This window comes from Gossypium hirsutum, chromosome D09 (genome assembly GCF_007990345.1).
Source record: "Gossypium hirsutum isolate 1008001.06 chromosome D09, Gossypium_hirsutum_v2.1, whole genome shotgun sequence".
Classification (NCBI taxonomy): domain Eukaryota; kingdom Viridiplantae; phylum Streptophyta; class Magnoliopsida; order Malvales; family Malvaceae; genus Gossypium; species Gossypium hirsutum.
The window spans coordinates 8,776,580-8,804,222 of NC_053445.1; the positions used below are offsets into that span (position 1 = coordinate 8,776,580).

Here is a 27,643-nt window from a genome sequence, read left to right on the forward strand (position 1 = left end):
GAATGGGTAGGATATTGGGGGATTAAGTCGTTAGTGGATGAGAAGGGGAGTTAATCCAAATTTGTATTTTATTTTATTTTATTTTATTCCTATTCTCTCTCTTCCAAAAAAATTTCGATGTAAGTTTTTGCCTTCTTCCATTTTTCTATTTTTCTTTCGTTTTCCCCTATTTAATTTTGCACTCCCCTTTTTGTTATTCGCCTGCACTTCAGGATTTTGGTGTTTTACCCGCGATCAGGTAAGTGGGGGCTTTCACTTGTCGATAGGTTTCGATTTCAGTAAGCTGTTTGGGTTTTTCTTTTCGGTTGAATTCCAAATGTGTGTAGTAAGGGAAGTTAATTCTCTGTAAACGTATTGTGTAGAAGAAAATAGTGAAACAGTGGTTTTCGCTCCAACGGTCTAATCGGTGTATGTGATCGGGTTTGGTAGCGGTAAGTGTGTGCGCGTTGCTCAATTTTTTATGGATAGATTTGCAATTTGATTGCTAAAAGGGTTTTGGTTATTCTATTTTTAGGTGCTGGTGGTCTCGAGAGTGGTTTTGCATCAAAATCAAACCAGGTGTGTACTCCTAACACAAAAAATAGAGCTTTGGCGAAAGCCAAAAATGGAGTCTATCGATACCACACAGGTGTGTGGCCAGCCGTGTGGTTGGCCATATGGGAGACACGGCTGTGTGACCGACAAAGGCGTGGCCGTGCGCAAGACACGACCGTGTGACAGTGTGACTGTGGCCATGTGGGCCACACGGGCTAGGCCAAGTTGGGCGTGTGGGTTTTGGGCCAGGCCGTGTGGGCCACATGGGTAAGGCCAATCTGAGCGTGTGGGCCCATACGAGCATGTGGGCCCAAAATTCTAAAAAAATTTCTAGGGTCGCTCGGGTCATTCCGATCGACTGTAGGACTATCGTAAGGTCGGTAAGGGCTAACCAAACCCTATTTCATGTGATTTGTTATTCTGATAGACTGATCTAAGTAGGATACTAGTATGTATGTCTAACTATACTGTTTAAGTATGTATCTATCTGTATTCGAGCATGTTAAGCATGTTAATTCTGATATTTTTGCATCTGTATTATGTATCTGTGTTTGGGGTAGGAATTGTATATGTGGAGGAAGTAATATGTTTGGTGACTTTTCGCCTATATTTTGGTAGCTTGTCTACATATTATCTGTTATGTGTCGTATCGACACTATATAGTGTGTAGGAATGGGTGGGTGTTCTTAACCCCACGTGGTATGATGGGATGGACGGAGATGGTATGTAGAGGTGAGGGTAGGATTCTGTTTATCTATTCTGTACATCTGATTCTGATATCTGTTTCTGTGATGGACTTAGGTTCGGATCTGTATCTGACTGTATATAAAACTCTGTATATGTTGCATGTCTATCTCTGATGGGTTACACACTGTGTTTACGTAAACCCACATCTGTTTGTCTGTTCTGTTTAGGTAATCCACAGGCATAAGCGGGTCAGTGCGACGGAGGCTCAGCAGTGACCACTCGATTGGAAACTGTTTTCAGTTAATATTATTTCATGGTTTTTACTTAAATTTCTGGCTTTTGTGAAAGTTTTGTAATTTTTGGACTCTCCGGACTTTTTGGACTGTTTGGTTTAAATTTTTGGTTTGGTTGTGTTATAATTTCCAAACTGTGATGATTTGACAAAATATCGATTTCACACAAACAAATGTTATTTTTAAAAACACGAGCGTGGTTTTTATTTTAATAGTTTTTTAAACTTCCGCTACGAAATGATTTGGTTAACTTTAAAGGATAATATGTAACGGTTTTAGTAATAAATATATAAATGAATACGATTTATAACTTGGATGTTTTATCAAAGTATCATCGGTTTCAAAACCCTTCTTCGTAATACTCCCGGATTCGGCTATAATGTCTAGGCCGGGTATAGGGTGTTATAGTTGGTGTCAATTTGGGTAAGAAATGTGGTTTAGAAAATGACCTATTTTCGTCCACACGAGTAGAGACATGGGTGTGCGTCTCAGCCGTGTGTGACACATGGCCAAGTGACACGGTCGTGTGTCCCCTGTATCTTCTTAATAATGCAAGTCAGTATGTTCACACAGCTTAGCACACAAGTGTGTGACTTGGCCATGTGACCCAAGTTAGAGAGTTACACGAGCACAAGCACTGGATGAGACACGGCCGTGTGTCCCTATTTCAAATGCCCACACGGCCTGAGACACGGGCATGTCTTTTGACCGTGTGAGTCACATGGCCTGGCCACACAACCGTATGACCCTTGCAGTGTTGAAAATTTTAAATATTTTTGAACAATTCTCTGAGTTTCTGATTTAGTCCCGACTTGTTTCTAATATGTATTTCAGGCTTTGAGGGCTCGTTTAAAGGATAATATATATGATTTTGATTGGTTTTATTACGAATATTGATATGTAATGAAACGTTTGAAATTTTTGTGTGATTGATCTGTAAACCTCGATAATGCTCTGTAACCCTATTCTGGCAATGGATACGGATTAGGGATGTTACATTTGGACATTCTTCTGAGGAACACATTTGTTTTCCAAGTAAGGAAATAAGGTATGTATTAATTTATGAAATCTAGTATCTGTCAAAAGGGTGAATAGACTAGTCAAACATGGAAGTGGATGAATATGTATACACCGGTGTGAGAAAGTATCTGTCAAAGACAGAGATGAAATCCAAAGCCTTCAATATGGTGAATTCAATTGGAATTACTTCAAGGTAATTTGGAATTTAAACACACTAAGTTCGTTTGAACTTACAGGTGTTTGTTTATATTTCAGGTTCTGTTGTAAGATTGAGCGTCAAGAGGGACCAAGCAAAAAATGCGTCAGGGTAGTAGTAAGTTGGGATATTATGCATACAGAGGACATCATAGGTGTAACACCCCTAACCCGTATCCACCACTGAATTAGGTTACGAGGCATTACCGAACTAAACATAGCTCAAAACCGACATACATTACTAATAAATTAAACATGTTCCATAATTACTGAGTCGAACCATATAGTCCTCAACTTATACATTCGTACATATGCTTTACTTAACCAAACATAAATCAACATGATTTACCATTTATAAAACATATACCAATCATGCTTTAGAAATCTAAACATATCCACATTATTTATTTACTCTCTTTGACGAACTCACTAATAAATATATATATATAACATATCATATTTCATATACTTTATATATCTATCAGCCAAACCTATTGTCTAACAATTATGGGGTACATTCATTTATAAGCTTTCCTACTTGCACATATTAACCTAAGTTGAATTATACCTCACGGCTAAATAGGCAAAATTATACAAATACAAACAAGCAATTCTAAACGGCCGAATTTCAAATGCAAATATGACTAGTTCATAAATTACTCACTTATCTAACATTAGCCATTTTCCAAGCACTTTAACCGATTCAAACCATGTCAATTCCATATGCTATAATCCATGCCACAATTTCACATACACAACCAAATTTATTAAACACATTTGATTAAATATACTTCTTTTATTATCACAAATCTATACTTATATGACCATATTTAAAATGAACTATCTTGAGTACAAATAACAACTAAAAAAAAATACATCCAATCACATGCTAATTACCGCGCCTAAAATTACATACACATAATCAATTAATTTGCCAACAATTCATTCATTAACAAATATGTCATACTTATATATATACATATTCAATCAACCTATCATTAACCGAACAAATAATCATATCATTTATCACTTCTAAACGAATTCATAATACAAATTATACATTACAATAATGAGCCAACAAAAATCACAACTAAAACACATTCATCAACCATACCAAATTCACTTGAGCCGAGTTATAACAATCTATATTTGCAAATCCTACCATATATATGTATATCAAACTTACCAAAATGAACTAATCATAAGCCATAAGTATTTCACTACTTCATGCCGAAATCATATACTAAGCACATCACATACATATATACCATGAAACATAATTTTCCATCATGAATTTATACCATGACCGAACATACAAAAACATAAGCATCATTTCTAGCCATTTTCGCATGGCTTTATATTTACAATTTCAAAACCAACCAAAACAAGTACTAGCCTATACATGTCATAGGTTTGTAATTCAAGCTTTTAAAAATACCGAAATAGTAATCGATAGTGTGACGGATTTTCCTGACGATCCCCGAGCTCGTAACTAGCTTCCAAAATCTATAAAACAACGAATGAACACACACACAGTAAACTTAAATAGCTTAGTAAGTCATAAGCAATTAAATCATTTCAATATCATACATAATTCAATCAAGCTAGGCCAAATCAAGAAAACCTTAACCACATATACATTTATCATGCTTGCAAATTCATATATCATCACATGAACATTAACCTTATAATGTCATTTGGCCGAATAAGAATAATCACATGTACATATAAGCAGCCTTTTATAACAAACAAATTTCATATCTTCATCTCAAATACTATACTTACCTTACTTTAATAATCATTTAACTTCGTACGTACCTGAACCATTTAGCTCGTTTTCACATTCGATCTTAACTCGATATTGTTCGTTGAGCCTTTTGGAATTAAATAGGATACTCAGATAACTCGAAAAGCTCGTACAATGCCAACGTCTCAGACATGGTCTTACATGTAATCAACTATCAATGCCACTGTCCCCGACAGGGTCGTACACAAACTCATATACGATGCCGATGTCCCAGACATGGTCTTACACGTAAATTACAAATCGATGCCAACGTCCCAGACATGGTCTTACACATAATTACATATTGGAATCCTATGTCATGACATATGTATCCTAACTATTCCTAAGGTTCGTATAAGGCTTTTGGACGTCATAATTCGATCGATTCAAACTCATAAGTAATACTCCCATGCTTAATTCAATTTGGCATATACACATACATTTGTAATAATTCAATTCGACACTTATAAAATATATACATTCAAATTTAATGACATTTATTTACTTATGTACTTACCTCGGACGAAGACAAACGAACCGGGACGACTATTCGACAACTTTAGATTTCCCCGATCCAATTCTGATTTCCTCTTTTCTTGATCTAAATTAATAAAAATTTTACTTGTTTATCAACATATTCATTCAATTTCATCCATAAACACATAAATGGGTAAATTACACTTTTGCCCCTAACATTTCACATTTTTCACAATTTAGTCCCTATTTCACAAAACACAATATACACATAATTTCACTAAACTCTAGTATAGTCGAATTTTACTAAGGTTCATAGCAGCCCATTTATTTAATTTATTTCATATTTTTACCCCTCAATTTATAAAATTTATAATTTAATCCTTAATACACATTTTTACCAAAAATCACTTAATTAAACATAATAACCTAACAATATATTTTTATTTTTCATCATTAAACACAAAAATCATCAAGCTATCAACAATGGCAATTCATGCATACATCATCAAATTCAAAATTCAAGCATGGGCTAGCTAGTATTCAAAGTAATGATCTCAAAAACGTAAAAATCATTAAAAACTGAGCAAAACACATACCCAAATTAAGCTCCCAAAGGTGCTGAATGTTTAAAGCTTCCAAAGCTTTATTTTTTTTTTCTTCTTAGAATCGGCCAAGAAAGATGAACACGTGCATGGCCATTTATTTTTTGTTTTATTTAATACATATTGATATACATTTTTCAATTTTAACCTTAATGATTTAATTAGAAAACTATTTAATGGTTGTCTATTTTTGTCCATGCATAATTCTAATGATTAAATTACAACATAAGGACTCCATATAATAAAAACCATAACAAATAGGTACCTTTACAAATATCATGCTAATTTTGCACCTTCCGCAATTAAATCTTTTTAATTAAATCGAGCACACAAACGATAAAATTTTCACACGAAACTTTCACACACATAAATTAACACACTGTAGACTCCAAAAATAATATTAAAATATTTTTTGACTCAGATTTGTGGTCCCGAAACTACTATTCCGAATAGGGTCTAAAGCGAACTGTTACAATAGGTGTATGGCGACATATAGTACCCTACACCATAAAGAGTCTGTTTTAAATAAAATTTTATATTGTAATGTAGTTTACTGTTTAGTACTGGAATGCAATTCTTTAATATCCTATTTTATATTAAAGAATAGTTCAAAATAAATAATAAATATTTTTTAAATAAAGTTTTCGATGGTAGTCTAAATTTCTGTTAGTGTTTTGTGTTGTAACTTCAATATCTGTATTCGAAAATTCGGGTCGGGTAAAAGGTGTTACACTCTACCGCTTGATCCTTGAGCTAAACATGCCTTGATTCCAGCTCTATGGTATGCCCATCATCTTTCTTGAGGGTCTCCTTCACATCACTCATAAAGCCCTCAAGTTTGGCAACCTATCATCTAAAGGTAACAACATATTCCTCGATTGGCTTACTTTCTTAGCCCTCCTACAAGTCTCCATTGGCTCTTTCTCATCTACTCCTTCCAACATCCCAAATGGTGTCTTCATAACCTTAGCTCGAATACCAACTGTCACAAGCCTAGACCTTTAGTCTTACAATCCATGCGACCTTAGGCGATTTTTTTGCTTCAAATGCACCTAAGTTTGCCTAGCTCTCGAAAGATGAAAATTATCCCGAAAATTCTCTAAGCAATACATGTACGAATGGGGAGAAATTTATTAAATTCCATTCAAAAAGCTGCCAATTTTCAAGTTTAGAAAATCAATCGACTTGCGACAACTTTTTGAATGGGATCTAGACATTTTTGGGTTAAGATATCTTCACAAAATTTGAAGATCTATCTCTTAGTTTTGAAACTCATTTTGAATCACTAGATTTTGAGTTTGAGAACTCATATTATGGTTGTTTTAATGAAGACTGCGTGAGCAGAATTTCTGAATGGGATTATTAAGGAAATTACGAGTTTCGGGCTTTTAATTTGAGTTCAAATCATATTAGGTTTGATTTTTAGCTTAATTTTTATTACATATGAGCCCAATATTGTATTTATTAGATTTTATTATTTTATTATTTATTTATTCCAAATTTTTTATATTTTTAAGTATTTTAAGTTATTTAGGATTTTTATATTTATCAGTTAATAATAAAGTTAAGTTTAAAACTATTTCTTATTTAGATTAATTAGAGTTTTAGCATTATTTAGAGTTTCATTTGGTAGTCTATATAAAGGCCTCTTTATTGTTCATTAGAGACGCAATTGTATTCATTAATATGGTTTTCAACCCGAGAGTTAGTTTGTGCAAGATTTTTTTATGATTTTTAGTAGTTTTTTTTCTCAAATTTTTTTCAAGGACTCATAGGAATTCATTCTCCATACTTCGATTTTCCAAGAATTATTTCTTAGAGGGTTGATTAGAGTCATTAATTGAGTTTATTGGGATTTATATCTCTGGTTCAATTGGACACTTATCCATCTATCCATTATATCCATCGGTTTACTCATTCCATCTTCCACTTTGTTTTTTTTTCTTCTAATTTTCATGTATTTATTTATTATTTTTATTTATTCTTTGTTCTTAAATCTTTTATTTTAGTTATGTTTGTTTTCGTTGTTTTTCTAAATTTATTTGGTGTTTTCTTTTCAGGTCAAATTCAAATATTTCTTTTTCGAGTCGAACAACTTGAATACGATCCTCCTTCTGCCTCTTCTGCTTCACTCTTTTATCATTAAGGCATCGAAAAATATAGTGGAAGCAACTCGAAACGAAATAAGCAACAAAGTATTGAAAAACCACAAGAAAACAATGCATACCACGTATTTGAGTAAATGTTATCAATATATTCTTAACTCAAGAATAATTGAATATAATGGGATGAAAACAAATGAAGGGGGAGATTTCTACTTATGGTCGAGCTCCCCGAAATCAACGGTACAAATTGAATTATATCAACGTTCAAGATTAAAGTTTATATACAATTGAGAGTTCTAAAGGATTTAAACTCTATACGATCTTATCCATTTAGGATTTACCTTATTTACCTTGGTAACTTTAGTTTGACTAAAGTGTTTCACTAGACAACCAAGACTTTAAGTAGATAGGTTTCTCCATTAATTCCACGAGTCGGGTTAGTTTAAGCGGGTTAAATGATTCACATTTAATAAGTTAAGTTGACATTTATGGATTGTTCTATGCGCAATAGTCACAGGTTTTGATCCGCAGTCCATGACATAAACACCTTGTTGCATACTATGTTGCACCAGAGTTGTTAAACCAGAAATATGGCAAGGAGATAGATGTGTGAAGTGCTGGTGTCATATTATACATTCTTCTTAGCGGTGTGTCTCCATTTTGGGTTGATATGTACGTGGAAACTTATTTTGTTTTTCAGATACGTTCTTTTGGTTGTGATACCTTTTCAACTGTTGATGATAAGTTTGTTGCAGAGACTGAGAAAGAAATCTTTTAAGCGGTTTTAGAAGGTAATCTTGACTTGAAAAGCTTGCCATGACCATCTATATCTGAAGGTGCAAAGGACCTCATCAGAAAGATGCTAGCAAGGGATCCTAAGAAACGGATCACTGCTGCTCAAGCTCTAGGTAAAAACATTAAGCTTTCTGTAGACAAAACCCTTCAAAATAATGAAAAAAGGGAATAGTTGGATTGGCAGCATTGAACATTGGTTCAATCCTTACTAAAGAACACAATTATTAGATATGTGCCACTAATGTTTACATTTTGTGAATATGAACCAGAACATCCATGGCTGAAAGAGGGTGGTGATGCATCTGACAAACCTATTGATAGTGCTGTCCTTAGTAGGTTGAAGCAGTTCAGAGGAATGAACAAGCTCACTCTATGACAAATTTACTCGACCATAAAAGCACAAATTTCTTTTTCTCTGTTTTATGTTCCCACAAGCTGATATTTTTGTCTGTAAATATGGTTTGTGGAAGGTGATATCAGAAAGCCTATCAACGGAAGAAGAGATCAAGTGCTTGCAACAGATGTTCAAAAACATCGGCACTGATGGAAGTGTTACAATAACACTAGGAGAACTCAGGGAAGGATTAGCTCGCTTGGGATCTAAGTTAACTGAAAATGAAATAAAGCAACTTATGGACGCTGTAAGAATTATCCAATTATATAATCCCTTCCCTCCACCATCCAAATTATGTTATTTATATATAATAGTAACCATTTCCATAATAATGAAACAAGCTGCAACTTCCGAATGCCTGAACCCCATTCTGTCAGGATGATGTTGACAATGGTGGAATTCATTGATTACATCGAATTCATAGCTGCTACAATGCATCGACATAGGCTTGAGAGGGAAGAAAAAATAGTCAAGGCTTTTCATTCTTTGACAAGGATTACAGTGGGTTATTATATTGCACTATTGCTTTTTTCGGTTTTGAACATTATATTACTTGATTGATTGACTCTGCCTAGTATTCTTCTTTTCATTCAGGTTTATTACAAGAGATGAACTAAGACAAGCTATGACACGGTACGGAATGGGAGATGAGGCTACAATAGAGGATGCTGATACTGAGAAGGATCTTCGTTTGCTTCTTTTATTTAAAACAAATAGTTTGTTTGTTAGTTTTTTTGCTTGACATGATTGGTTGGATATGATGGGAGGATCAACCACGAGGAGTTTGTAGCCATGATGAAAAGGGGAACTCATGATGGGGATGGCAATTGGCAAAGACAGACGAACAACTAAGGGCTTTCTTTAGTCGGCAATGGCTGCTGCATTTGTTGCAAACTTATTTCCATCTTCAATACTCCTCATCTGTTATGATGCTGAAGCTAAACAATTCATTTCGTTTATTTGGATGGGATTAGATAACAATCATTATTACCAATATTATTATAATTGGATTCACTTTCTGGGTTGATTAACTTACATTTGCCAATTTGGCACCAAATTATAAACTTCTATGCTTGGTTACAAGTTCAGCAAACTGCCATGGAGGCAATGCAAAGGAACATTTGTTTCCCCCCTTCAATTCAATGTTCAATCGACGCCAACATACAAAGGAACACTGCAGTAAAATCGAACTTTGATTTCCTCTCAATTTTCTCATCAACCAACTTCTGGATATGCGGGAATCACAATCGAACAAGGCTAACGCATAAGTTCAGAAATGAATCAATTTTTATAAGACCAAAACACAACATTTGTCCTTCCTCGAAAGGATAATCAAATTCAAAATCAGAGAGAGTAAAGAAATGAATCAATCATCACCGACCATCTCCCCGCTCCTTCTGAATCTGATGCCTCTGCTTCTCGGCTAGCTTCTCCAATGCGGATTCAACCGCATCACGCCCACCGATAAGCAATCGGGTCACAACTTCCGGATCCTTCTCGAAGCGAGCTTCCTCGAACTCCTTCCTCGCGTTCTCTCTCAATATGTCCCTCCACAGAACGCCCCGAGAATCGGGCCACATGAAGAATCGGGTGGCTCGAAGGATGTCGCGTAGAGACTCAGTGCCTCTCGTCGAGTGCTGGTGAGGCGCTGTCGGTTCAGCGACTCTTCCTCATCCTCTAGGGATTTCTCCTTCACTACGTGTCTGTCAAGAAGCTCTTCCACGGTGTCCGGACCATTGTGTAGAAAACGCTGGAGGAAGACAACATCGGTTCCACATACGATAGTTAAATTTGGACATCTTCGTAGGTATGAGATCATCCTTTTTACTTTATTTCTCTCACAAGCTTATTTTCCGTGCTGTTTGACAGCCATAAATGGTGGAGTTCAACACGAAACAATAAGCAAACAGTTGAGAATTGGGTCGGTGTTTTTGTTTCAGGCCCAAAACAATTCTAAGCTTTGATCCATATATATTTAAGGGATAATAACAAATTGAACCCTAGACCCTAGCCCTAAGCCAGTACAAAACTTATATGTGAAACCTCATAAACGCTACAGAATCAAAAGGAAAGTAAAAAGAAATATCTGGGATTGGAAAAGCTGCTACAAAATTCTTTTCATTTTTGCACACCACAAACAAAATAGCAAAATTATTGAATTTTGAAAAGGAAAAAAGAATTAAGCTGACATTGCCTTGGCTCTAAGCTAGAATCCAAAGTACCAAGGATTACATACAATTAGAAGTACTAAGTAACCAGTTCAGCTTAAAGGGAAATTCTTTAAAAAAAAATAGTTAACTTTTGAGGAACTAAGCAAAGAAAAGCAAAGGGAGAATAATAAAAGAAAAAGAAGAAGAAAAAACAAAGAATAAATGGAATAATGAAAAAGGGCGCCACAGTAGAGGATCGGAATGAGTTAGGGTTTTTAAGACATAGAATGTGTAGTAATAGGTTCTCAAACGGCGTTGTGTGCAAGGATTTTATTTGTCACCTTTATTCAAATATGAAAGTTTGAAAGAAAACTCATTGTACGATCAAAAAGGTAAATATATTGTTTTCCTTATAAGGAAGAAAACAACACAAATAGTCAACATCTTGTAATGCAACACCATAACCATTCGTAACTACTTTGTATTATACAATAGCCTCTTTGGTTTAATTACATCCCTAATTTCAACCATGCCATGCATTTAGATATTACCTGAATATTTCAATCAAAATGCATTTTCAAATCATCTACACACCAGCACGCAAACAATCCCAACAAATTTCACTGATGAGCTCCACTCAACCGTTTTAAAGAAAACCTACCAAAATCCTTACTGATAAGTGCAAGCACCTTGCAGTATGAAAAGAAAACACAATATGCATTGATCCATGAACTGACTAATATGCACCACCTTAGCACCAGATAAAATGCGAGACTAACTAAAAAAATCACAAATCTTTCACTCCAAATATGACCACATTTGATACATGCATGGATGGGGTGAGATTTATTAAATTCCATTCACCAAAGCTGACAATTTTCAAGTTTGGGAAATCAGCAGACTTGCGACGACTTTTTGGATGGGATCCTGGCATTTCTAGGTTGAGATGTCTTCAAGGCGTTTGAAGATCTATCTCTCAGCTTTGAAACGCACTTTGGATCATTCAATTTTGAGTTGGAAGCTCAAATTATGACTATTTTAGTGAAGATTGCGCAAGCAGAATTTCTGAACGGGATTATGACGGGAATTACGAGTTTCGGGCTTTTAATTCAAGTTTAAATCATATCGGATTCAGATTTTGGGCTTAATTTTTATTATATATGAGTCAAATATTGTATTTATCAACTTTTATTATTTTATTATTCCAAATTTTTAATAATTATTATGTAGTTTAAGTTATTTAGGAGTTTTATGTCAATAAGAAAGTTTAATTTAAAACTACTTCTTATTTAGATTAATTAGAGTTATAGTATACTTAAGAGTTTTATTTAGATTTATTTAGCTAGCCTATATATAGACCTTTGCATTGTATACAAATTAGACAATTGATAATTATTATATTTCTCTTTTGAGTTAATAAATTCTATTTAAGTTTTTCTTTTCAAGTTTCTTTTAGAAGAGTTTTTAACAATCTTTTAGATTGTGGGGATCATCTTCAAACATTTTCTTGTCAAGGTTTCTATCTTGAAGGGGAAATTAAAACCGCTTGAAGAGAATTATGGATTCTTCTTATTCCCATAGCTTCTTAAGACTTCTACATGCGATGTTCCATCTTTTCCATTAATCTTCTTTAATTTCTTTTTTGTTACTCTAATCTTTGATCTCATTATTCTACTTTATTCATTTTGATTATTTATTTTTAATTGTTCTCTTTATTTTTTTTTATCTGACTGGGATTCATTTGTGTTTCAAGTTGTTTCAAAATCTAAATTTCTTTCAGAATGTCTAAAGCCTCAAGTCAAATCCACGACTTTGACAAACTTTACGATCCGCTTCCGCATTCATTTACCTTATTCTTTATTATTTGGTATCAGATTTGAACGTTTTTGGGTGTTCTTTTTATTTTTATAAATTGATTTCTAGCAAACAGCCTCAAAACAATTTTTTTACCCCGACAGATTTTAGAAAAAAAATATTTTTCATTGGGTAAACGTTTTTTAAACGATCTAAAATTTTACATACTATTTCTTGGTACTATTTTAGAGTACAAAAAAATATTTCCCACAAAAAAAGTGATTCGAAAAAGTATAGAAAAAATGAAAAAAGAATTTTTAAAAAAAATAAAATATTATTTGGGTTGAATTTTTTGTCGAAACTTTCCATATCAGATCTACATTATTTGAGGAGGCTCAAGTCTAAATTTCATTATCTTTAGAAATCAGGAACACCTCGAACAAAGTTTGTCAAGTTGCTTCACAGGTTTCGGGTTTTCGGGTTTCAGTAATTTTCATTTACTCTTAGCCTTAGAATTTCATTTTCTTTGTTTTTTATTGTTCCTTTACATATTCTAACACTTTATTGTTTCTTCTGTTAGTAGGTTAAAGCACGTTGCATAATCCTTCCTCTGTGCAACAGAATTCTTTGATGTCTAGTCGTTTTTGGACTCATAATGGTATTAGGTTTTCTTTGTTTGTTTGATTCTAATACATTTTGCTTAATTGATATAGAAATTTTTTAAATGACTCACAAGATTAATTCTTACCTCATTGAGAATTTGTTTTTCACTTTGAGTGCCGAACAAAACGAGGTTTGCTTAATTTTTCTTTTCTTGAGTGTTGTGTTCTTTTCAAGCTATCATAATGATTCACAATACTATAATTAGGAAGTTAAGAAGGGATCAAGTGGTTCAAAATGCTCAAGTTCAGCAACGTGACACTATTCTAGACACGATCAACAAAAATTTAGAACGTCTAAGTACCAAAATTAAGCATCAAAATTATAATTGGAGAGATAAGGTTGATCAACCTCGCCTTTGTGCAAATAATTTTCGACGTGTCTCTTATGCAAATGATGAGACTTTGGTTAATAATGACCGTGGGCAACATTGTTCGACGTGTCTCTTATGCAAATGATGAGACTTTGGTTAATAATGACCGTGGGCAACATTTTTTTAGCTAAACCAAAATTTAACATTCCACAATTCCGAGAGAAGTATGATCTTGAAGCATATTGCGAGTGGGAATCAAAAATTGAACTTATGTTTCGTTACTATAAATTTCGGGAAGAGGAAAAGGTCCCATTGACGACCCGTGAATTTTCAGATTATGCGTTGAGTTCATGGATTCAACTTGAAATTAATCGTCAAAGAAACTACAAAAAAGTAATTGCAACATGAGATGAGTTGAAGCAAATGATGTGAAAGCATTATATTCCTTCTCATTACTATAGAGAGGTCTCAACGAGACTTCAATGCCTTGTTCAAAGTAATCGATCTATTGATTAGTACTATAAGGAGATAGGGATGCTTATGCAAAGAGCAAATATACGAAAGGATGAAAAGACTACCATGGTACAATTTGTAGATGGTTTGAATGTTTCAATAGCCAATACTCTTAATCTTCAAACCTATATTGATCTTGAGGAGATGGTACATAAGGCAATGGAGATTGAGCAACAATTTTAGCAATATCAATCTCATCCATTTAGCGCATCACACAACATGTGTAACACATTATGATTACACTCCAACTCTGGTGGTAAATCCAACCAATATCCTATTGATCAAACTCTCTCAAGTATCATGTAAAGCCCAATAAAACAGGAGCTCAACTTTCCTTTGTGACCAAACTAAAAGACCTTTTTTCTCGACAACACTTTCAGAAACACATTACCCTTAACATTGAACTCAATCTTCTTGCACTTCAAGTCAACATAAAACTTTTATCTATCAGATGTCGTTTTAAGCCTATCTCAGATCAATTTGACTTTCTCCTTGGTCTTATGAATCAAGTCAAGATCCCCCAATTTCCTCATGCTTAGTTTAACCCAAAACAAATATGTTTGATACTTACAACCATATAGTGTCTCGAATGGTGTCATCTGAATGCTCATTTGATAACTATTATTTTACGTAAAATCAATCAATGAAAGGTGTCCTTCCCAACTACCCTCAAAATTGATAACACAACATTGAAACATGTCCTCCAAAATTTGAATTACACAATCAGACTATCCATCAATTTAAGGATGGTAAGCAATATTGAAGTTCAACTTTGTACTAAGAACCTCATGCAACTCTTTCCAGAATCCAAACGCGCATATGAGGTCTCAATTAGATATAATAGAAATAGGAACACCTTGCCTTCATACCATTTCAGTAGTGTACAACTCGACCAACTTTTCGAAAGAGTAATTGGTATGAACTAGGAAGAAGTGCGTTGACTTAGTGAGTTGATAAACAATTACCCAAATGACATCATGCTTCTTTGGAGTAAGTAGCAAGCCCACAACGAAATTCATAGCTACTCATTCTCACTTCTACTATGGTATTGTGATAGGTTGTAACAAGCTCAAAGGAACTTGATGAAAAACCAAGCACTTTGACACAAACTCCACCTCACATTTCATTCCAAGCCACCAATACAATTCTTTTAGCTCATGTTACATTTTATTACCCCTAGAATGCATGGCATAAGAACTATTATGCACCTCGTACAAACATGTCTTAACTTCGTATTATTCAACACACAAAGCCTCTTTCTGAAACACAATCCACCCTCGACATCCAAACCAAAACCATTCGGTTCGTTCTGTTTAATTTGTCAATATTTAGCAATCAATTTCTCATCTCTTAATTTTTTCTTCCTAATCTGCTCCGATAAAGTTAATTTAATTCAAATTTCCACCAATAACTTACCATTTTCAATACTTCAAGCTTGACATTCATCAATTTAAGGGCAACAAAGGACTTTCGATTAAACACATTAGCGATTGTGTTGCTTTACCAAGATGGTATTCGATAAATAATCGTAATCATTTTAAAACTCAACCCATCGTCATTACCTCAATGTATAACTTTCAAATATACTTCTTTCGAAACATCGATAGGAAGTACTCCCAATTAATCCTCCCCGCAAGCGTAGTCTAGACCACAGTGATCCACCACTAATAAGCCTCTCCTTTAGTAAGGAGACTACACATTGAACTCTCTCAGTAGGCGTACATTCCAACTAATCAATGACTCTTTTAGTCGTCTCCAACCAATATTTTCTGGCCATTGGGTAATACTCTTTTGACCCTTCAAGTCCTTAGCACCATATTTCTGTAGTTTCTCAATTGGTGCTCTCCTAACTAAAACAACGAATTGAACCTAAGGGATTGCTCCAACAACCCTCTATAACGCATCAACCATCGCACATGAAAATGTGACTTGATTAGGTTTGTAACACCCTAAGCTCGGCCCAGAAGCCAAATTGAATCAAGAGTGTCACAATGGTCGCTGGAGTGACCCGCTCAATCAAACATTCATTTAATACACAATAAAAATATATATATTTAAATCCTTCAAGTAAAAACAAATAATAAAATCATTTAATAAAAATAAGTTCAAAAATTATTTAACAACAATAGCAATACTCCTGAATGCACAAGGCAACTTGCACAATACAATAAACAATATGGAGATCCCTATTCTCTATGACATGCCAACTATGTCTAACTGTCAAATTTTGCCAAATTGTTTTATAACGATAAAAACAATTTATATATACATCCAAAATCAACTTAATTCAATTTCACAAAATAAATTTTAAGCCATGCATTTAAATTAACCACAATATAAGACAATCGAACTTCAGAGATCACAAATTGAATTTTTCAAGCGTTCAATGTTTAGAAGCGAGCATTCTTCGTCAATTCACCAATCCACTAGCAAATTAAAGACCTAGACTTTCCTGGACTCAAATTAATCAAAAATTCAACCATACTCGTATTTTGAAAGATTAAAAATATTTCAATCGAGCCCATAATTAATCAAAATTAATGTTAATCTAAGTTATCGATTCAATTTAATCAAGATCCCAACATATCATGTGACCATTCAATAATGTAATTAATCTTTTGAATAAATTATTCCTAAGTTAAAACTAAATTAATATAATCAAATACTTAAAGAAAATTAAAGCATTTATTCAATTATCCTAAAGCATATGTAATAGTTAGTCTAATAAATCATCTCTAAACTAATTCAAAATAAAATTCTAAATGTAGCAGATGTTAAGCAATATAGTTGGCAAGAATGCAGCTGATTTGGAGGCAAAGAGGCTCACGGCAATACCAAAAATTGAAGTGGGCATAGCAGCAAACTGAGGGCAAAGCAATAGCAAAAGTTTGTAGCAATTTTTAGGAGAAACTAAGAGAAGCAATTGTTGGTGGCAGCAAGGAGAACCCAAAAAAAAAAAAAGAATGGTCGGTCAATTGGAGATGAGGCCTAATTCAATTCTACTTCTATTTATCATAATAATATAACACACACAAAAAATAAATCCTATTAAAAATCTAGTAGAAAGATCCTCATTCAATTAAACTAAATAAGAATACATTAAAAGAAAATTAAAAGAAAGGTTAATTGCAATGTTAGTCTCTCGTTAATAGTTGAAATTTCAACTTAATCCTTAAAATATAATCAAAATTCTATTTAGTCTTGAAATTAAACTAAATTTATCATTTCATCCGAAATTTCCGAAATAATTTATTATAAAAGAATTCTTTTACTAAACTTATCTTGATTTAGTGTGAAATGTGATACCAAAATTTTCAAGACATTATAAAACGTTCAAGGTGAATTACTAAACCACTATTATACTTGGTGTTAACACCGTTAGTAAATTACTAAACCAACCAATGATAAGTTAGCAAGTAGAATTTTCTTTTCCAAATTATCAAGTCTAAATGGATAATATAACATCTGAAAAACTAAATAAAAAAACTAAATTAAATTAAAAAAATATAACTAAACATATGATTAATAAAATAAAAATAAAAAGTAAACTTACATAAGCTAAAACGTCACATTCTCAGTAAATGATACTCTTCTTCAAAGAGTTTTTCATTTGAAATAATATTTTTAATTGATTTTTTTAAAGAATTGTTTAGTCATCACTATTTAATTTTTTTTATTAATCATATGCTTAATTATTTGTTTTTTAATTTAATTTAATTTAATTTTTTTGTTTTATTTAATTTTTTACATAATGTTATGTTCTTCATGTGGACATTGATGATTTGGAAAAAAATTATACGTGTCAAATTTTCATTGACATATTTAGTAATTCAAATAAAGGTGTTAACACCAAGTATCATAATAAAACACATATTGATAGTTTATATATCACATTGGATATTTTCAAAGTACATATACGACATTGGACATTTTATGAAAGTACAAGTATCATAATAAAACACATATAGATAATTTAAGTACCACATTAAACATTTTATAAAAGTACATGTATCAAATATGAGACTAACATATTTATAAAAGAATTTAATGTTAATAATAAATGAAATTTGGTTAAATGGTAAAGTACAAATGTTGTAAACTCTTGAGTCTTGGTTCAAATATTATTATGTGTGCATATTTTACTTTTTTTCTTATGTAAAAGAATAAAATGGCAAAAAACCTTCAAAATAATAAAATTTATTTTGTAAAGTAATGGTGTTTTTGTCATTACCTAACTGAATTGATACTCGATTGACTAGTGACACCAACTCAATCATGTTCTTAATATATATAATGAGCCTATTCTGTAACAACTCTTTATAACAATTCATCATAACAATTAAGTTTGTTGTAGATCTGATTTTTTTATTTTTTTTATATTTATCATCTATAACAACTTTCCATCTATAACAATTATAAAATATGAAATACGCTCTTTAAAAAATTGATTCTTTAACAATTTATCTCAGATTTTAGTAAAATTAGTTCTATTACCAAGTGAAATAAATATAATAAATTTTAATTAAGTTATTAATTCAATAAAATATTTAAAGTTTATATAGAAAATATATTAACAATATTTTATTAAATGAAATGTTTAATAAATTGAACTACATTTATAAATTTTATTAAAGATACTATTTAAATCTCACTAATTAATAATATTATTAATATATTATAATTTTTTTAATTTTAAATTTTAAATATTTAATATATAATCTATATCGACATCAACATTTTGATAGGCAAATAGAATTGTTATAGAAAAAAGTTGATTGTGATCGTAACAACTAAAAGAAACGTTTAATCAACTCCTAGATTTTTTCCACTTGGTTCATCTCTTTCCAACGTTCTTTCTAACTAAAAACGAAGTAAAAAAAAAACTTAGCTAAAATTAAATCATGTCACACTTACGATGCGTGTGAAAACAATAATTTTTAAACATTTTATGTAAAAAAATACTTTCTTTAATTTATTCAATTATGATTATATCTAGAATGATAAAGAACTTGTATCTTATTAAACGCGTGTTTTTTAGTTCTTTTATTAAAAGAAATGGTAATAGTCTTTTCCCGATTAAGTTTGTAACAATTAACCTGTGACAATAACTCAACGAGGGGTTTTATAATTGTTGAGGGGAGATCGGTCTCAAACCCTCAAACAATGAAAGTATTATGCTCGAGATGTCTATGCTCTATTTTATCCTCCGATTGTTTCCTAACTTTGAAAAGAACCCTACCGAATTCACAGAGTTTAGAGAATGCCTCACCATCAAGGAAATGTGAACATTTGGTCTTGGTTGGGTTCAAACCCATGCCCTTATATGGCATTAGTGGGTAAGAACACTACAACTTAGCTAGGCTAGCCAAATAGATAATAAAATTTAGGTTTCCAATGCTACCTTAAGAAAAATGAAAATTGCGAACACAAACATAAAGCAAAGAAAAACACATTAAAGGAAAAATAATACAGCATAACAAATAATATACTATTAAAAAATTTCATCTCAAAACAGAAGGAAAATCAGAGTGAAACCACACGTAAATGAAGAAACAATCAAGAGATAGAAAAATTATATCTAACAACTATTCAAGGGGAGCAAATGATATCAATAGATGTCTCGCCCACCAATATGATTCCTCAGTTCATATCAGAAATCTTAGTGCTTGCATTGCCAAATATATGGACCTCATGGTGCTAATAATCCTTGCATACAAAGCATCCCTATTGCACTATATTCATCATTTCAGCAAAGCCAACAGACAGATCAAATTCCATTTAAGTTCTAACAAAGGAAATCATTGAAAATAGCACTTAACATGGAAGTAAAGATGAAATAGAGCAGGGGAAGTCTTTTTCTCACCATAGGCACCAAGAATAATTATTGAGGTAATCTTAATACTTGAGTAGCATCTGAGCCTAATCTTGTTTTCATTTATTTATAAATATTCATTCAATATTTTTAACCTTAACTTACTACTTTACTCTTAATATATGTATGCTTAAAACACAAACCCTAAATTTTGTTGTTTAAATATAAAAAAAATTATATATGAAATGAATGAGGTCAAACTTGAGCTCGGGTATGTATATCATGTAAACAAACTCAAACAAGCCGAGCTCAAATAATTTGATTTTACCTCAAGCTCAAGCTTCTAGAATCATATACTTGATCAAGCTTGAATTGAGTTTTAAGCAGCTTCAAATAGATCTCAAGCTTCTCACTGTTCAAGATCGGTTCAGCTTGATTGCAACCCTAGTTTGTGGTTAGTGTTACATGAAGCAGGCTCATTATTCCTGTTATCTAGTAATCACCTGTCGAAACTATTTTGTGTAAATGGATTGATGCTAACTAGTTGGCATTTTTAAATCAAGGAGGGTAATGAATCCTAACAGTGTATGCTAAACTTGATTTTTTTTGGATAAACTTTGCTTTTTTTATTTATCCAAAGGAAGCAACAAAAGCTGCTACAAGTGTAACAATCAATAAAAGAAACTCATCTCGCCAAAAATCTTCAAATCTCAGGGAATCACCTGACAATATAAGTATCTACTAGCACATGGTTGGTTGCTGAAGCTTCCGCTCAAGATTTATGGCAATGGCATCAACGAAGTCTCCAGTGGTCAAGTAAAACTCTTTTGATACCCTGAATTCATAAGAAGTACCTTGGTGACTTTAAAGCCATAGCTTGGTTTTAGATTACAAAGTGGTAGTTGTGAGATAAGGAAGAACCGTCCAATGAAAGGTCACATCGAGGAAGTAAAGTTCACAACGGAAAAACATCGACAGTGGAAAAATATCAAACATCAGGAGAAAGTGTATCATACTTGGGGCCATGGATTAAAATGGCGAGATCTTTGGTCATTTTTCCTGCCTCAACTGTCTCGATGCAAGCAGCCTCCAACTTGTGAACAAAGTCCAGCAACCTTTCGTTTTTATCTAGTTTGGCCCTGCAAGAGAGATCACAACGAACATCAAATCAAAGCTGTACAAATGTTAAAAAAGAGAAACAAAAACAGCAATGTTGTACAAACAATAAAACAGAAAATAGAACTTCATAAAGTGACCTACAACTTTTGACCAAAACTATTTTTTGAATATTTGACCAAAAATATTTGATAAATCAACGGAAAGCATGAATACAATCAAATATTCAATGGTGGATCTCGAGGTTTGATTTGGAGGGCCAAATAATATCATAATTTATATCAAACTCCTTTTATCATGTGTGTGTATATATATGTACAAACAATATAATCTTAAGAACAGAAAGAATAGAACTTTACGATAGTGTCAACATAGAATAGAAACCAAGAGTAAAAATAAAGGTGAAAATTTACATGAAGATGAAAAAATGTAATAAGCTAGAAATGGAGGAAAACAAACATTTGGTATTTGTTTAAAACTTGAAAGTTTTGTTCAAAGTAAAAAAGTTAATTTGGTTGCTGTTAAGTTCACATGATTGTAATATAAAAGTAATGACAAGTCTCTTAATTTTAAAAATTTGTAAGTAATTATTTTAAAATTTTGTTATATTATTTTAACTTATTTTAAATTATAATAATATAAATTAATATTATGAGAAAAAAGAGTAAAATTAACAATTTTAATATAAAAAAATCAATTTAAATTTATGTAATTAATCTATATGTTATATATAATTTCTTTTTAAAACTTTGGCTCCCTTAAGTTCCCATGAGGAGCCGCCTCTGAAAGCATTGTTTATGTATCTATTACCAAATTCTTTACATAAAATAAGCAGAAAGAAACACATGAAGGAGTTTATTTGGAATGGATACTAATCAAATAAAATTCAAAAGAAAGCTGCTAAATCACTTCGAATGCAGAAGAAACATAAAGTACCTATGCTCCAGTCCTCTTGTCCATGCAAATATAGAGGCAATACTGTTTGTACTGGTTTCTTGTCCCTTTTGATAAAGCCTGAAATGTCGAGTTACAGTCCCATGAGCTGCCTCGGCTTCTAGTGTCTTCCCATCAGATGACAACTGCAGAATTTGTGATTTTAGAGATTTTCAATATTCAATGGCCAAAATGAAGAGACCGATCTAAAACAATGAAAAACAAAGTCATTTGTTACAAACCAACACTGAAGTCATCAAGCCCAAAGAGCCAAATCCTGCATACAGCAAAAAAACGATTAGACTCCACGAAAAAAAGAGAGAGATCCAGTTAAAGTTGAGCATTGACTTGTAAATGAATAGATAATTACTGCAAAGAAATGCATCCGTCTTTTCAGTAGGAAATTCAGAGAGAGAGAAGAGAAAATTATATAAATGGTTCATTCATTAATGGATGATGCTAGACATATAATTAAACTATGAGTACCCCTTTAGACTTTCTTTTCTTTTGTGTTTGTGTGAGGGTCTGGTGGTAGGTATTATAAATTATTTAAAGCCTCCATCATAAATGAACCTTTATTTTATTGAGGAAAAAAGAAACTCTGGCCAGCTAAATCAGAAAAAGCATTAAACAACACCTTGAGCAAGTAGATCACTTTGGACATCTCCATCATAATTTTTGCATGCCCAAACATATCCCCCTTCACTTTTTAGGGCATATGCCACCATGTCATCAATTAGTCGATGTTCATACCTAGATACAGAATCAACCAAATATTTAGAAATACCTCAAAAGAAATATTAAGCATAGTTCACTGAAGGGACAAATCCAACCATATAGAATGTGCTTCAAACTTGTCCTTCCAATTTTTCTCATACGCATCCTGGAATATGTCCTTAAACCTGTAATGGACTTCTCAGATGAGCATTGTGCAGTTCTTCCACAAGTAAAAAATCAGACAAACCTTGAGTAAAGAAATAGTCCAAGATATACGGACATTGGAGGAGGGCAAATTAGAAAAGAAAATATTACCTGCCATCATACTTCTTGAGAATAGTATTCTTTGTGCTCAGGTAAAGAGGCCACTTCTTTGAAAAAGCCAATGACATAGAGGATTCAGCAAATACACGAATTGACTGAAAAGCACACATGATTTTTTAAACTAATTAATCAAAAAAAGGCTCCACACATCTTGAATAGTGGGTGGGTGTGAGTACAAAAGCCTTTAATACATAGATATATTCATATGGGAAGAGATAAACGCAAAAAATTTACGAACCTCATCAACATTATACATAGAAAGTGCTATGCCAGGGCCTTTAAAATTGTAGACATCAAGCTCCACCGGCTTGTCTCCACCTTCTGGGACTAAGAAAGAAAAAAAACAACATGCAGTGAAGAATTAAAATTTTAAGAAATAAGGTTTTCCGGTTTAGTTACATGACACCATGCCAATCATGACAGTTAAAAAGCTTACCAAAAACCATCTTAAGCTTTCCTGGTCCAGTAATTATTGTATCAGTGGCACGATACTGGTCACCAAATGCATGTCTGCCAATACATATGGGTTTCTTCCAACCTATAACAAGGGAAAAGTTCATAGCAGCTTTCCACCACATTTCAGTTACACAGTTACTATGTGGAGAAATCATTACCGGGAACAATTCTTGGAACATTCTTGCATAGGATAGGTTCACGAAAGACAGTACCTACAAGAAGAAGAAACCCTTCAATTAGGAAGCGCTGAAACAAGGAGAAAACATCTTATAAATACTTATGGTACTAGTAGATGATTTAAAATCTTGCCTAAGCACATATCCACAATGGCAGCCTATGGAAGATAAATCTTACAAATTTCAGGATAATATTTAAACAAATAAAAGATGAATCCACATATGTCAAACATTCAAAATTTATCCTTGAAGTAAGAGCTACATGAGAGATTATTAAGAAATAACCATTCAAGATGTTTCTAATAGTCCCATTAGGACTTCTCCACATAGATTTCAGCCCAAATTCCTTGACTCTTGTCTCATCTGCATAATCAACATAACCAGACTTTAGCATTATATATGCTGAAGATTTTTTTTTTTATTTAATGAAAAAACAATGCAAATCCTTGGATATTTGTAGACCTGTCACCGGCCTGGCCCGAATTAGATTTAAATGATAAATTTATAATTAAACTAAATTATAAAAAATTTTAGGTTTAAGTCACAATTTGGCCCCTGAACTATACTTGTTTTACTACTTTGGTAGTTCAAACTTTTTAGTCCCACTTTAACTATCATTTTCGTCTCATTGTAACTCCAAAAATTACTTGAGTTCAATAAAAATATGCCATGTGTCATGTTCTTATTGGTAAATTTTATCTTTTTAGTTGAACTGAGACAAAAATGATAGTTGACCAAAGTGGGACAAAAAAAAATTGAAGTACCAAAGTAGTAAAATTAGTTTAGGGGCTTCTTTCAGAAAAAAAGAGTTTTAAGAGCCAAAATGTGACATAAACCTATATTAATATATAAACAATGAAACGGGCTGCTGGGCTGGGCCAAATTTCGGTCTGGGCTTAGAAAATTTTTGGGACCAGGCTAGAGCCCATTCCAATCGACCCCTGGACAGGTCTAGATATTTACTATAAATGATAAGGAAATACATGAATTGACAAGAGTAGTAAAGATTAAAGAATCACGAGAATGACTAACCAGGAGTTATTGTTGCACATTTGATAGCAACATTATACCTAAAAGAAATAAGGAAATTCTTTACAACTGCAGACTTTAAGTGCAAATAAAGATACCATAAAATTCTTCAAATTTTCAAGCATTCGCTTTACAATTGCAAAACTTTTTGCTTGAATGATGGAAAATCTTAAATCTTCCAAACTAAAAGGGGAAAAAAAACACACCGTTTTCCAATCGGATGCTAGAACTCTGTACAAATCTCTCTTAACAAACCTCAACCTAGGCAAAGCTTTTTTTATCATCCAGCCTTAGTCCAATTACTCAGCAAACAGAAAAATCACAATCGTTAATATTATAACACTACTCATCTTCGTCATGATACTACAACTTATTTTATCTATTTACAAATGGATGAATGATAATGTCTCGTTCGTAGCCCTATTATGTTAATAATGCAATTCTAGACACCCAAGCTTCTTTCATATCTTATCAGATCAGGTATATTATCAACAGAATCCATTAGTTACTTTTCAAAATTAATAATAATATAACAGAACAATGATCATGTCCAAAGAGCCTTCAGTAAATACTACATACTTCAGGGCTGCTTCAGCAGCTTCGACAGTAACTTTGTCATCAGTCGCATCCCGACTCAGTATCCCTAAATCGAAGTATTTTATGTCCAAATCAAGATAAGGGAATATAAGCTGCAATTAAATACAAAAACACTCGGCATTCAGCATTAATTACAAATAAATAATTAGCGAAATGTAAAAAAAATCATGAAATATGCTTCCATACTTTATCTTTTATCATATTCCAGATAATTCTCGTCATTTCATCACCTAAGAATTACAAACAAAAAGAAGTAACAGTGATCACATTTTTTTAAAAAATAAGAAAAAGCAGAAAAAAAAACAATTAAAAACAAACATAAAAACTAATTTCAACACGATTCTCATCCTTTATCGCCGTTTGGTCAATTGTCTCACCATCCATCTCGACGACTGGATTTCGAACTTGAACTCGATCGAATCCGCTGGAAGAAGCGTAACACCGAAGGGAAACGGCACGAGGGAATTGAGCGGTGAAAACGACTCGGTTGTTGAGAGCTCCATTTCTCAGAGATATAAGAAAATTAGGGTTTTTGTTTCTTAGAGTGAGAATCGTCGAAGAAGAAGAAAACGAAGAAGAGAGCATTTGTAAAGGCGGGTGAAGACGAGGAGATAGCGCGGAGTCGAAGAGCGAGAGTTTTCCAAAATTTCCCTTTTTTGACGCTCGCGTTTTAAGGACACTGCTTTGCCGTTTTGGATGGTTTATGTTACGGCTTGTTTGACAATGAAAAATGTCAAGGACTTGCTTTTGGGTATTGTGATCCAACGGCTATGGATAGCTAATCAACTATTGGATTAATTAAAAAACTTTTTAATAATAAAATTCTTTTTTTCTTTATTTTCAAATGTACTAGTTTTATGAATTAATTAGCAAAAAATACACAAAGTCAGCACTTTGGGGTAAGCCTGTCCATGGCCGGGCCACCTGAAAAGTGGGAGAATTTAAGTAAAAATATAAGCTTTAAAAATGGAGTTGGACAAAAAAATAAGGCCTGTTTAAAAAAAGGGTTGATCTCAGTTAAGGCTTTTTTTGCCTGACCCCGGCTTGACCTGACTCGAATACAGTTTTTTTTCTTATTTTCTTGTTGTTTTTTCACTATTTTGTTACCATTTCATAATTATGTTTCTATTATTTTATTGTTATTATTTGGATATTTATAACTCTTGTTTTATTGTTAATTTTGTTACTATTTTAGAGTTATTTGTTTGTTAAATTGCAGCTATCTTGGTGTTATTTAAGTATACATATTTTTTTAATTTATTGTCAAATTGTTGGGAAACATTTATTTTAATATTTTTCATATTTTTGATGTATTATATTTTTTAAATATATATATGAAATATAAAAGAAAATAATACAGTCAGGCCAGACCCGAGTTTTAGCATTTTTATCTAGACCGAGCATGGATAAAATTTTTAGCCTATTTTTTGAACTAAACGGAGCCCGAACCTAGCAAATAAGCCTAAAATTTTTGTAGGACCCAGCCTTACTCGGCCATGGACATCTCTACTTGGGGGGTAACTTCACTATTTTAAAACATAAAAGTTGTTTACAAGTAGCACAACAGAAAGGAACCTATGACAACATGCATGAAAGAAGCAATAAAATGCAATCTTTTGTTTGCATGCAGCAGAGCAAAGAAATAATGGAACCCGTGATAATACAAGCATACATGAATGCAGTAGAAAGTTGCAATAGAAAAAGTATACTAGCACGCAACAGGTAAATAATTGAGGTAGGTAAGTATGGGTATATTATTATTTTTTAATAATAGTTTTAAATATTATGTAATTTAGTCCTTTTAGTTTGTATATAAATGCACAATCACTCTTCTCTCATTTTCTGTCAAAAAAAATTATTCTCTCATTTTCTCCCAACTTTATTTTCTTCTTTCATTTTCTCTCCAACATAACATATTTGTAACATATTCTCTACAAATCCATCACTAACAATGTTACACCCGCATCTATATGGGGCCACGTGGCAAGCCAAAAGGAGACTCGAACAACAAAACAGTTGGTGGCAAATCGAGAAGTCACCCACAAGTCCTACCTTCCAAGACAACTATCCAACAAGTGCAAGCCATCCGATACTCGGGTCTTCAGGCTTTCATTGGGAACATGGTGTTGTTAGTCACCAAACACCAAGTGGGCTCAACCGCTCTA

At 32.8% G+C, this 27,643-nt stretch overlaps 1 protein-coding gene and 1 pseudogene across 3 annotated transcripts; both read right to left on the reverse strand.

Annotated features, from left to right (window-relative positions):
* Positions 1 to 9,972: 9,972 nt before the first annotated feature.
* On the reverse strand, positions 9,973 to 11,278 carry LOC107892270 (uncharacterized; annotated as a pseudogene).
* Positions 11,279 to 19,785: 8,507 nt separating this feature from the next.
* LOC107892269 (isocitrate dehydrogenase [NADP], chloroplastic/mitochondrial) lies at positions 19,786 to 26,171 on the reverse strand. Of its 3 annotated transcripts, none has more exons than XM_016817300.2 (16): positions 25,856 to 26,162; positions 25,665 to 25,708; positions 25,461 to 25,570; positions 24,885 to 24,922; positions 24,138 to 24,215; positions 23,835 to 23,888; positions 23,657 to 23,758; positions 23,459 to 23,547; positions 23,212 to 23,315; positions 23,013 to 23,081; positions 22,817 to 22,932; positions 22,422 to 22,456; positions 22,183 to 22,325; positions 21,147 to 21,269; positions 20,853 to 20,965; positions 19,786 to 20,050 (listed from the first exon to the last, which is right to left on the reverse strand). In XM_016817300.2, the coding sequence occupies exons 1-15, from the start codon at positions 26,061 to 26,063 to the stop codon at positions 20,872 to 20,874; spliced, it is 1,407 nt and encodes a 468-aa protein (XP_016672789.2). In that variant the 5' UTR covers positions 26,064 to 26,162; the 3' UTR covers positions 19,786 to 20,050; positions 20,853 to 20,871. The 3 variants fall into 3 exon arrangements, with proteins under 3 accessions (XP_016672789.2, XP_040957606.1, XP_040957605.1); XM_041101672.1 differs by having other exon boundaries at positions 19,786 to 20,633; XM_041101671.1 differs by having other exon boundaries at positions 19,786 to 20,965; positions 25,856 to 26,171.
* Between the last annotated feature and the right edge of the window lie 1,472 nt (positions 26,172 to 27,643).

Bases quoted from the DNA above. Each gene is read 5' to 3' on its own strand.
- LOC107892269 (XM_041101671.1), bottom strand. From the start codon at position 26,063: ATGCTCTCTTCTTCGTTTTCTTCTTCTTCGACGATTCTCACTCTAAGA. The intron at 24,923-25,460 runs GTATGTAGTATT...TATTTCTTTTAG, and splicing joins GCTGCTGAAGCAGCCCTGAA to GTATAATGTTGCTATCAAAT. The intron at 22,457-22,816 runs GTGTTGTTTAAT...TGCTGTATGCAG, and splicing joins AAGTGATCTACTTGCTCAAG to GATTTGGCTCTTTGGGCTTG.